Raw genomic sequence first — 15,993 nt, forward strand, 5'->3', positions numbered from 1 at the left:
ATAGGTTCATTAGGTCACCTGGATAGCTTGGATAAAGTCGAGAACCCGTGTTTGGGTTAATTTGAAATGTTCAAAATGACAAGAGGAAGTTCAATTATATATGATATAATTGGACTAGTTAATTATATATGATATAATTGGTTAAATATATGAGATACATTATTTTGGAGGAAATTAGATATAAATATGATCTATATCAAGTAGAGGAGAAAATACTATAGTAGATATATGATATCAAACTATAGGATATAAATATAATATGATTATATTTATTAATTAAATTAATTGATTAATTATTTGATAATTAACGAATTTATCCACGTTCGGACGTGGGAAGTGGGCTGCGATGGTTATGGTAATCAGCGAATTAAAAATGAAAATCGTTTTCATTTTTCACAATCGTGCATTCATAATTTTTCGTCCGCGCCCAAAAGAATCCGTGAAAGCGATCGCGAGAGCCTATACGATAGAAGCTCGTCTATTTAAATGATCGTCTGCCTCACATTTTCTCTAAACGATCGTATACGTTTTTCCTAAACGATCGTTCAGTCTTTCATACACGATCGTGTAGCTCTACTATACGATAAGCATTTCCGCTATATGATAATAGAGTTTCATCTCCCACTTGCTTATCGTCCCTCTACTAAACTCACCAAAGCCCACTCTTTGGGTTTTTGACACTGAGGATACCTGGGTTTCTCTTGTGGTGGTGTCGTCCTTTCTGCAGTGTTTGTGTACATTTTGATCGTGCTGTTGCAGTCGACATACTCGCCGGGTGCTGGTAGATCCATTGGAGGTTTCTGTTGCTTAGGGTTCAGACGTTCGAAGAGTGTCTTCATCTGATATGAACCCTTTCCATGATTTTTACTGTATTCTGAGCATATCGATAACTAGGTTTATATGCATAACTGTATGTGTTGAATGTATGTCGTTTTTGTTTTGGTCACTATGAAATCGGAGCGATCTGAACACGGTCATGGAACTCTCGGTATGAGATCCTTCAGATGCGTCCTAAAGATTTAGTTATTCTTGAACCTAGAAATGATGGAGACAGTGATATTGATGTTGAAGTTGATGAATTATTTGGAAACGATAGTAGTGATGTTGAAGTTGATGAATTATTTGGAAACGATAGTAGTGGGGAACATGATCTTGAGTTGGTACCGTCGGATATGTTCACCCAAATTGATTGAAAAATTACAAATTCAACATGTGAACTATGATCAACTTTGGAAGAAAGGAGTATATGTGTAGATAATTGTAGTTTAATATAGAAATGAATGCTATTTAATATTAAAGAAGATTTACAGCTTGCTGTAAAAGAATATTGTGTGACAGAACACTATGGGATTATTGTAATGGAATCAAATCAAGATCTTTGGTATGATAGATGTAAATCATGGAAGGATGGTTGTGATTAGAGGTTACGGGCATGTCGGCGTAAAACTCATGGGATGTTCAAAATCACTAAACTTCAAGGGGAACACTCATGTTTGTTAGAATTGACACAGGATCATTCATAGCTTGATTCAAATTTTATGAGTATCGAAATCCAAAATTTGGTTAGGACTGATTCTGGGGTACCTATGTCCCTACTCCAAGAAGCAATTAAAAAATAATATGACTATAATGTTAATTATAGACGAGTGTGGCAAGCTAAGAGAAAAGCGTTGATTGTTGTGTTTGGTGATTGAGAGAAATCATATTCAGAGCTTCCGTATTGGTTGAGTGCTCTTGTTCATTACAATCTAGGAACATGATCTAATTGGTATTTTCTTCCGTCTAATGTGTCAGGTATGACTATTTTTTGTCGAGTTTTTTGGTCCTTCAGTCCTGCGAGAGAAGGGTTCAAACATTGTAGGCCATTAATCCAGATCGATGGAACTCATCTCTACGAAAAGTATAAGCGAAAATTATTGACCGCCTTATCTATTGATGCAAACGGGCATATATTTTTCCTTACTTTTGCTATTGTTAAAGGTGAAAATTCGTCAAGTTGGTCACGATTTTTGTGGGCATTGCGTGAATATATTACCCAAAGAGATGGTATTTGCTTGATTTCTGATAGACATAATGGCATTCTTGCTGCAATTAATAATGAGAAAATTGGTTGGAGTGAACCTAGAGCGTACCATCGATATTATCTTCACCATGTTGCTAGTAATTTCAATACGAAATATAAATCAAAACAACTAAAAGATTTGGTGTTTAAGGTAAGAAATCAACACCAAAGGCGCAAGTTCATTCGGTGCATGAAAGAATTAAAATAATTGAACCCTGAATGTCTTGAATATTTTTCAGATATTAACTTGGAAAAAGTGGACCCAATCACATGACGGTGGGTACCGCTATGGGTGGATGACAAGCAATGCAGCTAAATGCATGAATGGTGTTTTCAAAGATGCCAGAATGTTACCAATTACTTCTTTGGTTATGCTAACATTTTATCGCACAATATTGTATTTTGAACGTCGAAGACAATAAATTAGTGAAGTACTCGAACGTGGGGATATGTATACAGAATATGCCTTGAGAAAACTTAAGAGGTGGGAAAAACGAGCATCTGTGCATACAGTGACATCTATTGGCAAGGAAAGTCAAACTTTTGAAGTAGAAACTGACATAAGTATGATTTCTCCCTATAAAGGACAACACACACAAGTTTTGAGCTTGAAAGAAGGAAAATGTTCTTGTAATTAGTAGCAGTCATTCAAGATTCCATGCTCTCATGTAATTGCAGTTTGTACGTAGGTATGCACGAGCATACATTATGCAGCTTATTGAAGGATTTTTGTTCGCTGACAAGTCAAATACTCTAGTGCATCTCATGTTCCTCCCGCTACTGGCTGATTTTGAGCATGTCGTGGGGTGGTGCATGTCTTACATGGTTGTATAGAGATCTTTGTCGGGCTACCAATGCACAAGTGTTGGAAATAGCGGGGCCACTGATACTACTACAGGTATAAACTTATGATAGATTTCCAATTATAGCACCACAAGTCTAGTTACAGGCCCCAGATCATCGTCCACTTAGTGCCATGTATTGTTTCATTTATATATCTATTTCGTTATCATTTTATGTAAGAATATAAATTAATTATATTTTTTATAATTTTAGATGGAGTGGTATATTAGCTGCCTCTGACCAGTCAGCAAATATGTTGCTAGTATACCGAAAAATATTTGATAGACTGATGCACAATCAGGTAACAAATGTATATATAAATAAATATTTAAAAATTTTTGGATGTATACTTATCTTCTTTTTTTTTTGTCAGATTAATTGGACGCCATACACACAACAGATTTGGTCATCACTATCTGATTACTGTCGTGATGGTGAAGACATTGGTTGACCGTTGGCCCTCTTATATGCTTCCATATAGTAGAGTGGCATCATCCAGATCAGATGTTGAGACAGTTTGGTCTGCGAAAAACGATATCTTCGTTGTCCTATACATTTTCAGTACTACACCAGATTGATTTGAGAGGTAAGCACGACCAAGAATGACGTCGAATCCACCCGGAATATATATCATACTGGCATGGATGACATGATCGTTGTGTACAGGGAGAAATAACAAATAGGCCAACTGTATCAGATGACTACTTTTTCTGGTATGATTCAATCACGAGGCGATTAATCACACCTGATGGCGCCTTACTATTACTGTATGATAAGAGATTTAAAATTAGACATTTTCCATATATATGCTATGAATATTGTTTAATATTTATTTTTTCATCGTATAAAATAATTTTATCGGAGGTGTACAACAATATTCAGTGCAGCACAACTTACTAGAGTTGGGTTCAACGTGTCACCAAATATTGGTCAACATAGAAAGTATTATTCAACAAACACGACGACTCAAGTTGCTGACACCGATCGAAGAGGTATTCTTCGTAGACGACAACGACAACAAGGTGAACCTAATTTAGAGGGACACGAAGATAACCCCCATGTGGGGTAAGGGTCAGGGGGTCGTCTTTAAATTTCATGTAAACTTCTATTTTCAAATTAAAGAACTAATTATAAATCTTTTTTAATATCATGACACTTTTTTTTTTTTTTTTTTTTAATAGGAGTGCAGAATAATTATGTTTTCATTGTAGATTAAATATATAATTAAGTTTAATAATGAAGAAATTTTTGGACCCGGTCCTAGAGTCTTAATATTGTTGTACATCTCCGATTAAAAAAAATAATTAGTCAATTTATTTTTTTTTTTAAAAAAATCAGGGACTGGGTCCATGATTATGGCAATCGTGGACCTGGTCCATGAGTCTCCATGCGATCGGTCAACCAAGTCAGCCGATGTGGTGCTGGCTAGATTAAACGTTAATCGTGTACCCCGTACACGATTCTTTCAAATGCTAATTGTGTACCCCGTACACGATTTTACTACCCTACTTTTGTCAATACTTTTTATTCCCACATATTTTTAAAAATACTTTCCCATATACCCCATTTTTGTCAATAGTTTGAAAAAAACACTATATTTTTTAACTTCATCCATTTTTATCTCACTCTACTATGCTACAATTTTTTTCTTTTATAAACGTGTTTCTCTTATTTAGTTTTTCTTTTTGATTTCTCTTTCCTTTGATTTTTCTAATGTTTAATTTTTTATAGTCAAAAGTGGAGATATCTATAGAGTGGGGACCAGAATAGCTTATTTGTCCCTGTCCTCACTTCCTAAATTTACGAGAAATTCACAGAGATGAGATTCCTTGAGGGATTTTTTTTTAAAATCACTTTTTCTAAATTAAATAATTTAACTAAACACATCCATATAATCTTTGTCCAACAATTTTGATAGCATTTTTCATAAAAAAAGTCATCTTATTAAAGGCACATTTTTCAAGACGTCTATAAAACTTTAAACGAAAAACTTTTTAGGGGTTTTTGTATGGATAACCCAAAAATTGGATAAAAAATGTTGAATGACCCTTTGCAAACATCATATTCGGGTGAAATTATCAAAATATACTCGCATGCACGTGGAATAACATCTCGCTCTTGCTCTCTCTTTATATCTCTCGTGCTCTTATTCCGCTTTCTCTCTATATCTCTTGCTCTCTCTCTATGGCTTTTTCAAAGCTTTGCCGGTACTTGTTAACAACTTTAATCCCAACACTAAAGTAAATCTCCATGGAATTGACTCAAAATATCACAATCTCGCTCTTGCTCTCTCTCGGTCTCCGCAGGTTAGTTTTTCAATGTCACTAATAAGAAGGAAAGAGAAAGAAAAAAGAATAAAAGGTTGAAGAAGAGAAGAAGAAGGAAAGAAAAAAGGTTGAAGGTCCATCGGAGAAGAAGAAGAAAGAGAGTGAAAAAAAAGAAAAAGAAAAAGAAAAAGAAAAAGAAAAAGGAGGTTGAAGGTCGCACGAAGAAGAATAAGGGAAGAGGAAGAAACAGATCAAGGACATATTCATAACTTCACTCAACCATGAAATCAGGAGAAGATCATTTGACATTTTTTTTAAAAGAATAGTTCATTAGCACCCACTTAGTAACCATTTGGTTTTTGAAAATTAAGCCTATTTCATTTACATTTTTTTAAATGATTTGTATTTACCATAATTGAATTCTTAATCAAATTCTAAAAATAAAAATAATATTTTGAAACTACTTTTTAATTCTAGAAAATTGACTTGATTTTTTTAAATGATGAAAAGTAGATAATAAAGAAAGAAAATCAAAAGCCAATACTTAATTTTTAAAAACAAAAAGGAAAGATAAAATGGTTACCAACATGCTTTTAACACGTTGGGTCTCTAAATTGGATCACGTCCAAATTTCCCCATCTTTTTCCCCTCCTCTCCGTACTTTTGCAATCCTAACTTCCTTTAGTCGGAACTGATGGTGCTCCAGCGAGATTCTCCTCAGCTCGAACCATGGAACGACTTGAACGGCAAAGTGGTGATGGTCACCGGAGCCTCATCGGGGATCGGCCGCGAGTTCTGTCTGGATCTTGCTAGGGCTGGATGCCACATCGTCGCCGCCGCACGCCGTACGGATAGACTCCAATCTCTCTGCCACGAAATTAATCAACTCGCTTCCTCCGGTTCCTCCTTTCGGACGGACACCCCTCGAGCTGTGGCTGTGGAGCTTGATCTCAGAGCCGATGGTACGATCATCAAGACCGCCGTCAGAAAAGCCTGGGATTCCTTCGGCTTCATCGACGCTTTGGTGAACAATGCTGGTTTGAGAGGTAAATTTCGTTGTTCGAACTTGTTCTCTTCACAAAATTTAGGTCGGAGGTAATATTCTTCAGTCGGAATTCGAACTTTCAGTCGATATCGATCAGAACCCCTAATCAACTTTTCTGAATGTGACCTTAAATATTTGGAAAAATAAAATTTGGCGGGCTTGTTTTTAACTTTTTGCTGCTTCGTTACGCATTTTTTTAATTATTTTTTTTCTTTTCACGCTCTGGTTATAGTTCTAGTTCTCATGTATCTTTTAAAAACAGTGAGATCCGTTGATTTTTCCCTCAGGGTTCATCATTTTTTATTGGATCTCAGTTTATTTTTATTGTATAAAATACTCATTTGGACTTAGATAGTATGAAGTTCTATCTCAAAATCAGTTGACGAACGAGAGGAGTAATCCATCTATGCTAAAGTGAGCCCCTTAATTTTTTCATGAAATTCTCAACAGAAAGAAGCATTGTCATTTCTGGAGATAGAATATAAAGAAGGGATTAAGAAAAAGAAGACAAGAAGAAGAAGCGAGGGAGAGAGAAATAGAATGGGAGTTGAGTTAGAAGAAAAAGAAATATTAGAAAAGGTTTGAAAAACCAGGTCATGGTCCAAAATTTTTGGTCAATCTATCAAATAATCCAACTTTTTCTGTTGATTTTCACTTGAAGGAGGGATTGATTTCTGAATGTGATGGCTTGTTAGATTTCTTCCCTGAATTTGATTCAAGGTGAAGTCTATTTTAAACTCTCTGTATATCAGGGGCTGTCACGTCTCCATTGGAGCTGTCTGAAGATGAATGGGATGAAGTGATGGGAACAAACCTGAAGGGATCTTGGTTGGTAGCGAAGTATGTATGCATTCACATGCGTGACACCAGTCGAAGTGGATCCATTATCAACATTTCTTCAATTGGTGGTCTTAACAGAGGCCATCTTCCTGGAGGCTTTTGCTATGCTGCTTCAAAGGCTGCCTTAAACACTTTGACAAAGGTAATGTTTCTTTGTATTCACTTGTTTTTGCTAGGCCATGTTTGGTTCATACTTCTGATAAGCTTGAATTTATGTATGTTGAAGCTGGGAAAAGTATGAATGTGTGCATGTAGCTAAGAAGGTATGAGTTTATATAGTGTGTGCATTTGGTTTTGTGGTTAGTAGAAATAAGTGTTTGGTTAAAGAGGTGAGTTTTAAAAGTTGGATTAACAAATTCATAGCATGAGATTAGAAATGTCCTAAGAAGCACGGATATAGATATAATACACGAATACAATATAAACATGGGAATGCATTGTTTTTAAAAAAGTCTAGGACACGGAAACGACAAGGGCACATTTATTAAAATCTATATTAAATTCATAGCATAAGTTTAGCAATATCCTAAGAAGCATGGATATAAATATGAGACACGAATACAACACATACATGGTGACATGTTATTATTATTATTATTATTTTAAATCTAGAGCACGAATATCACAAAGACACATTTTTTAAAATATATATAATTTTTATGCAAGGTAATTCAAGGACAACGAGATTGTATTTTTATATGATTAAAAATTTATTTGGGATAATTATAATGAATAGTACTTTTAGGGCTAATAATTAAGTGTATAATAATATTTTTTTAATAAATGCAAATTTAGCAAAATTATTCGTTATAGACTCTATCGCTGACGCTGATAGACTCATAGTGTATCACGGGAAGATTTCGAGAGCTTAATCTAAATTTTGCTATATCTGCAATTTCTTTTATATTGTGCTATATTTATTTATACTTTGGGTCTAATTGCTATATTTGCAATCGTCTCTCTATTGCACAAACAAAGTGTTTGATACATGTCTAATAAATGTCCACTAAGTATAAGACTTGTACACACTAATCAAACAAAAGTGTCTGCGTTCTTCGGCAATGACTATATTACTATACAAATCCAACTTGAATCTTGGTAAGCTTCATGATCAGTTCAGATTTTGACAACCAATTCATCATCTATGTGATTTGCTTTGAGCTTAGCATTGTGTTAGCATCTATGGTTCATGTCATAATATTTTATTATTTTTTGCTTAAAATTGGGCAACTTTGAAAAGTTTACCTGTGGTTATAGGTTATGGCCATTGAATTAGGAGCATATAATATCAGAGTAAATTCCATATGTCCTGGAATTTTTAAATCTGAGATTACAAAGAGTTTGATGGAAAAAGATTGGCTTAAAAATGTAGCATTGAAAACGATCCCTTTAAGGACACATGGAACATGTGATCCAGCATTAACAACGCTTATTCGATATTTGGTACACGACTCTTGTGGATACATTTCGGGCAACATTTTCATAGTCGATGCAGGAGCCACATTACTAGGAGTCCCAATTTTCTCATCCTTATGAATATATGTACCGTCACGACCCATCCCCTGCCGGAAGGTTTTGTCTACTTGAAAAAATTGTACTTGTAAATTTCTTATAAAATATTTGATACCATTATTTAATCAAGTTTCATTCTGTCCTACTCCTACCCTCAATTTGGTGAAGAATAAAAGACAAGGGAAAAGAAAACTAGAAAAACGTAAGACAATAGGACCGATAGCAAAGTTATTTTGTTATATATATATAAAGGATTAAAGTCTCATATTGGTTTTTAGTTTTGGGAATTTTCATTTCATTTCATTTTGAGTCACATATGCAAGCTTTTAATGTTTTCAAATAATCTTTAATGATAAGATTGAAAACTTATGCAATAAATATAGATAATAAAAAGTTAATATAGGTGAGTCAAAATTGTATGAATCAATGATTTTGTTTTAGCTTAAATTACATCCATTTTTAATTAATTGGCGTGTATATATATCAAATATATTTTTTTTAATTTAAAAAATTAAGAAAAAAATATATATGTTTTAACAAAAAAAGAAAAAAGAAAAAGAAAAAGGCGAATTTCAGTGCATTTTTATATTAGTATAAAAGAATGCAATTTTATTATTAAGGTTTAAATCTTATGTTGGTCTCTAAACTTGGTCTCTACTATTAACATTTTATCAACTCTTAAATAAAATGATGAGATGATTTGTATTTTTAGATTACTAGGTTGTCAATCAGTTAGTCATGTTAAAAAACATTCGAATTTCAATTTGAATTAGGTGGTAAATCGATAAATAGGTGAGCTTAAAAGTCATTTTGTGTTTAAGATTTTGGTTGTTTAGTATTTTGGTATGTTGGTTGTTGATATTTTACTTCATCATCATTTTGCACAACACATGCTAGATGTAATTTCATCAAAGAGTAACAAAATCTTAATAGTAGGAACCAAAATAAACCCTTTTAAAAGTTCAAGAACGAAAATAGTCGCTTTTTAAAGTTGGAACTAGGGTTGGCAATGGGGCCGGGGCGGGGTGGGGGGGGGTGCCTCCGTCCCCGACCCCATGGGGGAAATTGGCGGGGACGGGGGCGGGGATTCCTGTTGGGGAAATAGGGTCCTCGCGGGGCCCATTCCTCGTTTCCCTGAGGATGGAGTGAAGAGGGCCTGTTTTAGAAGCTCTGGAGAGGGTCAGAGGGATTTGGGCGAGAGGGGAGGGATTGAGAGCGAGAGGGGAGGGATGAGAGAGAGTGAGAGGGGAGGGATGAGCGAGAGGGGAGGGATGTTGCAGATTGCAGAGAACGAGAGAGGACTGGGGAGGGGATAAAAACATATATATAAATTTGGGGTCGGGGTCGGGGCGGGGATACTGTCCCTGTCCCCGCCTTATCCCCGGATGGGGCCCCAAATAAATTCCCTGGTTTGACCCCATCCCCGATCAAACCGGAGAATCTCCGTCTCGTCGAATTTTTTTGCCAATCCTAGTTAGGACCAAAACAGAAGAAGATTCAAAGTTTAGAGATCAAAATAAGATTTAAACCTATTATTAAAATGGCTATATAGTACAACAGTAGGATGCTTCAACTCTCTCGTAAGCTTGGTTTTAATTGTGTCCAATAAATTTCTTAGTTTTCAATTTTGTGTTTAAGTAATTGGTCATTAGCTATTTGATATTTTTAAATATTCATAATCTACTAAACACAAAATTGGAAGTCTAAATTTCATAAGATAAATTCAGTTTTATATTTAATAAATCAATTAATTTTTAATTAAAAAAAAATTGTATATGTCAAAAACATATTAGGTATGAAACTAAAAGTTCAAAGACATAATAGACATTTTTAAAGTCCAATGATCTATAAGATACAAAATTGAAAGTTGATAAGCTAAATTTATAATTCATTATTATTTTTTTAAAATTCATGAACCAGATTTGAAATTAATTTTTTTTTACTTATTTTAATATTTTTGCAAAGCTTTAAATTAAGCCTCCCTAAGCAAAAATTCTAGATCTACACCGACAAGGGTGCTACAGTTATTTACATTGTTAATTGTGAAATTCTCTTTTTGTAGGGGGAATAAAGATGTGTTTGGAATACCTTTCTAAGTGTTTAATGTAAAAAATAAGTCATTCTAGAAAAAATTTAAGTGTGTGGAAACCACTTAAAATAGATTTTGAAAAAAAATGAATTTATAAAATAAGTTGGTTTATGATAAACACTTAAACAAACTTTAAAAAAAATGAATTTTAAGTGTTTAATGATTCATCTCTCTAATTCCTCACTTTCACTATGATGTGTGGCTACCACCATATTCTGCTAGCCACCTTAGGCAACCACCATCGACAATCTACTCCGACGATCGTCATTGGTGAGCAATTCCGGTGATCACTATCGACAACCATTTTTTGGCAACCACCACCGATCAAGTTCAACTACCACTGTTGGTGGTAGCTCCTCTGACCGTTGTCGGCTAACCTCCGGCCACCACCTCTGACGATTACATCGGTCAACCTCCAACTTGATAGGATGTAGAAGTACGCAACGAAAGTAATCAGAATCAGTAAGCACTCTAATTACATTTAATTTGAGTTCTAAAAAGCATGCAAAACATAATTTTCAGCAAGAGGGTTTCAAGAACAACATACCTTTGTTGAAATTCTTCGATTCCAAATTGCTCCTCATGAATTCTCAGCTTCAAATCTTCAGTAAACCACCAAAAGATCTTCTCTACTATTATCAGCTTTGAAATTGAGTGGTAGAACTTACAATTGAAATGAATTTGTGAAGGGAATGGAATGAATTTCAGGTGAAGAAGAACTCTAATGGAGAAAACTATTTTTCAGCCACCATCATCTTTTTTAAAACTTGAGAAATCAAGGAGTTTTTATCACAATCCTTCATGCAAGAGGAGTGAAATTCAGTCAATGCCACATTAGATTGATGAATGATGTGGGCTAGATGGGACTATTGTAATCAATCCACCTCATACTCAAGGAAATTGTGGATTTTTCCACTATGAAGTTAATTTCCATTTTTTTTATCTTTAATTTTAATTAATTCACAATTAACTAAAATCAAAATTTCAATTTCTGAAATTGAAATAAAAATGAAAATAAATTTGATTTTATTAATTAAACAATAATTTAATATCAAATATTAAATTAATCACACACCTAATTTTAAACATGAATTCTATTCATGTAATTAATATTTAAATCAATATTTAAATATTATAAACTCTCCAATTTTGTTTAATTTCTATAAATTAAATGTTAATTATATCGAATATAATTATACAAACCCTAATTTGAAATTGAACAATTCAAATTCAAATCCTAATTTACAATTTGAACATTTCAAATTGAAACCCTAAATTCAATTTGAACACTTCAAATTGAAATAATTTCAAATTCACTCAATTTACTAATTCAAGGTGTTCATGTTTTACGAGCTAGTAGAGGGTCTTTATAATCCTACAGATCATGAGCTCCAACAATTTGAGATTAGTTGGCTAAACTCTTTAGACCGAATTAATCATAGCTCGATAGTTGCACTCTTCTCACTATAGATATATTTGCGTCCACTTGATTTAACCATAATCAGTAAGTTGACCCTTCACAAGTTTTTCGTAATAACGACTGGATCAAATGCTGTTTTACCCCTGAAATTACATCTTGCTCCTTAAGTTCCACTGATCATCTAATGAATAATTGGTTTGTGATCTAATCACTAATTAGGTTCCTTTCGGTCAAATGAGAGGGTGGAACCTCTTGTTTAAGACCTAGATTCAATAGTTAAGAGAACAACCTTCCTCCTATCTTTAAATCAGGTAGGTGTGAATTTCATCTTGCTTCCTATGTCCCCAGCTATCTACCCGGTCTTATCCCTAAAATAGGAGGTTTATTGAGCCCGTGCTGTTGAGCCAACCCTCACCTATGCAAATCTAAGGATAATCCCGAATAAATAGGAGTTCATAGTTAGCTCAGGATTAAGATCGAGTTACCTAGGTCATCTAAGCGAAATAGTCAGTCTTAAACAGTAAACAACGTTATAAAGTAAGAGTGACTTATTTCTTGGTCTGATCTTATGTAAACTCATTGCATAGGTGCCCCCACTCCTCATATCAATACATGAATGAATAGGGATCACTTCGTTTGTAGCACCTTACAACAAATTGTAACAATTACAAAGTGGGTTGCATCTGATAGTGTTACTAGAATAAGGCACCCAACCTTATTCGTATACAATAGACCGTTTTGGCTATATACTCGAACTTGATCCATTTTTTATGTCTTCACATAAAGTTCAAATATTCATATAATAGACATGGATCTTAGTTTATTGGATTTAGTCTTTATAAGTGCAATTTACAAATTCAATAACAACTTTATTGAATAAATATTGAATAACATCTTTATTAATAATAAAAAATGTTTAACTTTAAATTGAGAGTTTTAGGACATAGAACCCAATACAACCATTACTTGGCAAACATCAACGACTACCGCCACCAACTCGACAAACTTCAACGACTGCCACTATCCAACTCCACCCACTACAACCAACACGGAAACCTTTGATGACCACCCCATACGACTAACTTTGACGACCATTATTTTAAATTATTAGTTTATAGTATTTTATAGCTGTCCTTTATAGTAATTTGACATTAATAAAAACACTATTAGTATAGAATAAACAAAACAAACTTGTATATAAAAACACTTTTTAGAAAGAGTTGCCAAACATGATAATTTTATTCTAAAATGTAAGAATAACAACGAGCATACAGAAACAATTTGAATCTTAAGCACTCTAAATTTCATTAATTTTAAAGATAAAATATGCATGCAAATAACTTTGAAATTAGGGTTTCAGTCACAACCTTTGTAGCTCTAAATTGATCACCAATTCCGCTCAAATCTCCTCATGAACCGGTTGTGAACCACCACGAGAGTCTTTTCGACTATTTTTCGGCTTTAGAATAGGATGGTGGGATCCGATGAGTGACTTTGTAGGGATGAATTTAGTATAGAAACTGAGAGAGAATTGATAACTTAATTTCTAAAACTCTTTTAGAATCTTTAAGTTGCCAAGAAGAATTTGTTTTTCAATTAACTTGAAATTTACCAAATGACCAAGAAGATTTAATCTCCATCAAAGCATCCTATTTATAGAGCAATTACATGCAATTCATGCAAAATTGAGTTAACCAAATTTTGACACTTCAAAATGAACTCAATTTAGTGGGAAGGAACCATGTCCAACATGTGGAGGTGTACCGAGTGCTATGAGCTGAGACTGAATTGCATGTTCTATTAAATAGTCTTGAAAGCTCAATTCCATATACTCACCACCTCAATCTGATCGAAATGTTTTAATCTTTTTACCTAACAGGTTCTCAACCTCTGCTTTATACTCTTTAAACTTTTCAAGAGTTTCGGATTTGTGATGCATTAAGTAAACATAGCCATATCTAGAATAGTCATCAATAAAATTGATGAAATATTCAGATTCTCCTCGAGTTTTGACATTCATCTGACCACAAAATTCTAAATGTACGAGCTCTAAAGGTTCTTTGGTTCTTAGAACCTTTTCAAGTAAAAGATCTTTTAGTTATTTTTTCCTGCAAGACATGACTCACATGGAGGTAGAAAGTTGTCTTATAACTGATTTATGAGTCCATTCTTAACCAATCTTTCAATCCTATTGAGATTTATGTGTCCAAGTCTTAAGTGCCAAAGATAAACATTAGAAGAAATTTTTCGTTTTTTATTTTGAGTTTCAATTGTTTTAAACATTTCTATATTTAAAATAGCTTTTGTCTCAGTTGGTTTTAACACATACAAGTTGTTTTCTAGTTTTGTTGAACATATTTAATACATTTTGAGATAATGAACACTTCATTAATTTCAAAAGAGACTTTATACCTTTGTTCTAGAAAACATGAGATAGATATTAAATTCCTCCTCATAGCAGGAACATAAAATACATTTTCAAGCAAAATAAATCTATCTCCAACAAACAACTTCATATCTCCCATTGTTTTAACTAAGACAACTTCCTCGATCCCTACCTTAAAGGTTATCTCGCCTTATGTAAGCTTCGTATGGAAACTTTGTTAGCGAACATATTTTAGATCTATTGAAAATAATAAACAATATTGTCATAGATGAGAAAGCACAACAAAGTAAATGTGATTTACTCGTTGTTGAAACATGTTTAGTGGAATATGATAAATTAACTTGGATATTAGATTTAAGGGCCGTTAATCATATTTGCGCTTTCGCTTAGGAAACCAATTCATGGAGGCAACTTACAGATAGTGAGACAACCTTTAAGGTAGGGACTGGGGAGGTTGTCTCGCCTTCTGTAAGCTGCCTCCAGGAACTAGTTTCCTAAATGAAAGAGCAAATATGATTATCGGCCCTTGAATCTAATGTCCAGGTTAATTTACATTTTGCACTAAACATGTTTCAACGAGTAAATCACATTTACAGTTTTGTGCTTTCTCATCTATGACAATATTGTTCATTATTCTTCAACATATCTATAACATGTTCATTAACTGAGGTTCCATCCTTTATGTTGAGGTTATAAACATTATCAAGAGTATCGTGCCTGACAGTATATCGAAACAATGTCTGCAACGAATCCATGATCTTTTTAGCGGAGACCATGCTCTCATATTTCTTAGCTAGTATATATGATATGCTTGCTAAGATATAGATTCGACTTTTATCATTCGTCCTAATCTATCTGTCATAAGCATTTCAAACAACTTGGTTTGCAGATGAGCTAGGAGTTAGAAAACAATCCTCAATTAAAATAAACCTAAGATCATTATCTGCTAGTATTGCATTTATGTTGAATAATTTTTATCGTTAAATTTATTAGAAGTGAGTATTTGAAAAGAAGAATTCGACATGCTGATCTATAAACCCAATTAAAATTTTAGCAAAGTAATAATGTATCAAAATTTCATTATTTATTTACAACGATACTTTAGTGAGTCATAATAGATGCTATCGAGGGGCAGTCAAATACCTCTTCACTGAAGCAAGACATTCTTGACTAAATACTAATACTAGAATAACTATTCCTATAGTCATTTAGTTACTATTTTCGGTCAAGAACTTATTAACACTTAGTAACTCTTGTAAATGTAACTTTCTATTTTCAGATTTCATAGAACAATATCAATAATCTCTCGAATTGAAAGACATTGAAGACGAAGCTAAGAACTCCTATTCATTTATGAAGTTTGCGGTGTTCTAATCCTCATGAAAAAACCCTCTGAATATGTGATCGCCTAAAAAGACACGCATGCAGAATATGAGAATCTCACAGTGCAACCTAATGGAGAAAATCGTAGGATATGTTGACATATTTCCTTCACCCACTTACTAACTGCTTCCTCGATTCACCTTGCT

At 33.7% G+C, this 15,993-nt stretch overlaps 1 protein-coding gene and 1 long non-coding RNA gene across 2 annotated transcripts; both read left to right on the forward strand.

Annotated features, from left to right (window-relative positions):
- Positions 1-342: 342 nt before the first annotated feature.
- LOC120092053 (uncharacterized) lies at positions 343-3,978 on the forward strand. The gene is made up of 3 exons (XR_005485891.2): positions 343-2,960; positions 3,119-3,206; positions 3,279-3,978. It is a non-coding gene; the product is annotated as an uncharacterized LOC120092053 (long non-coding RNA).
- A 1,780-nt stretch (positions 3,979-5,758) lies between these two features.
- LOC120092057 (uncharacterized) lies at positions 5,759-8,714 on the forward strand. The gene is made up of 3 exons (XM_039050257.2): positions 5,759-6,218; positions 6,970-7,199; positions 8,315-8,714. The coding sequence occupies exons 1-3, from the start codon at positions 5,867-5,869 to the stop codon at positions 8,591-8,593; spliced, it is 861 nt and encodes a 286-aa protein (XP_038906185.1). The 5' UTR covers positions 5,759-5,866; the 3' UTR covers positions 8,594-8,714.
- Positions 8,715-15,993: the final 7,279 nt, after the last annotated feature.

This window comes from Benincasa hispida, chromosome 11, assembly GCF_027475165.1.
Source record: "Benincasa hispida cultivar pf3 chromosome 11, pf3_genome.v1.1, whole genome shotgun sequence".
Taxonomy (NCBI): Eukaryota; Viridiplantae; Streptophyta; class Magnoliopsida; order Cucurbitales; family Cucurbitaceae; genus Benincasa; species Benincasa hispida.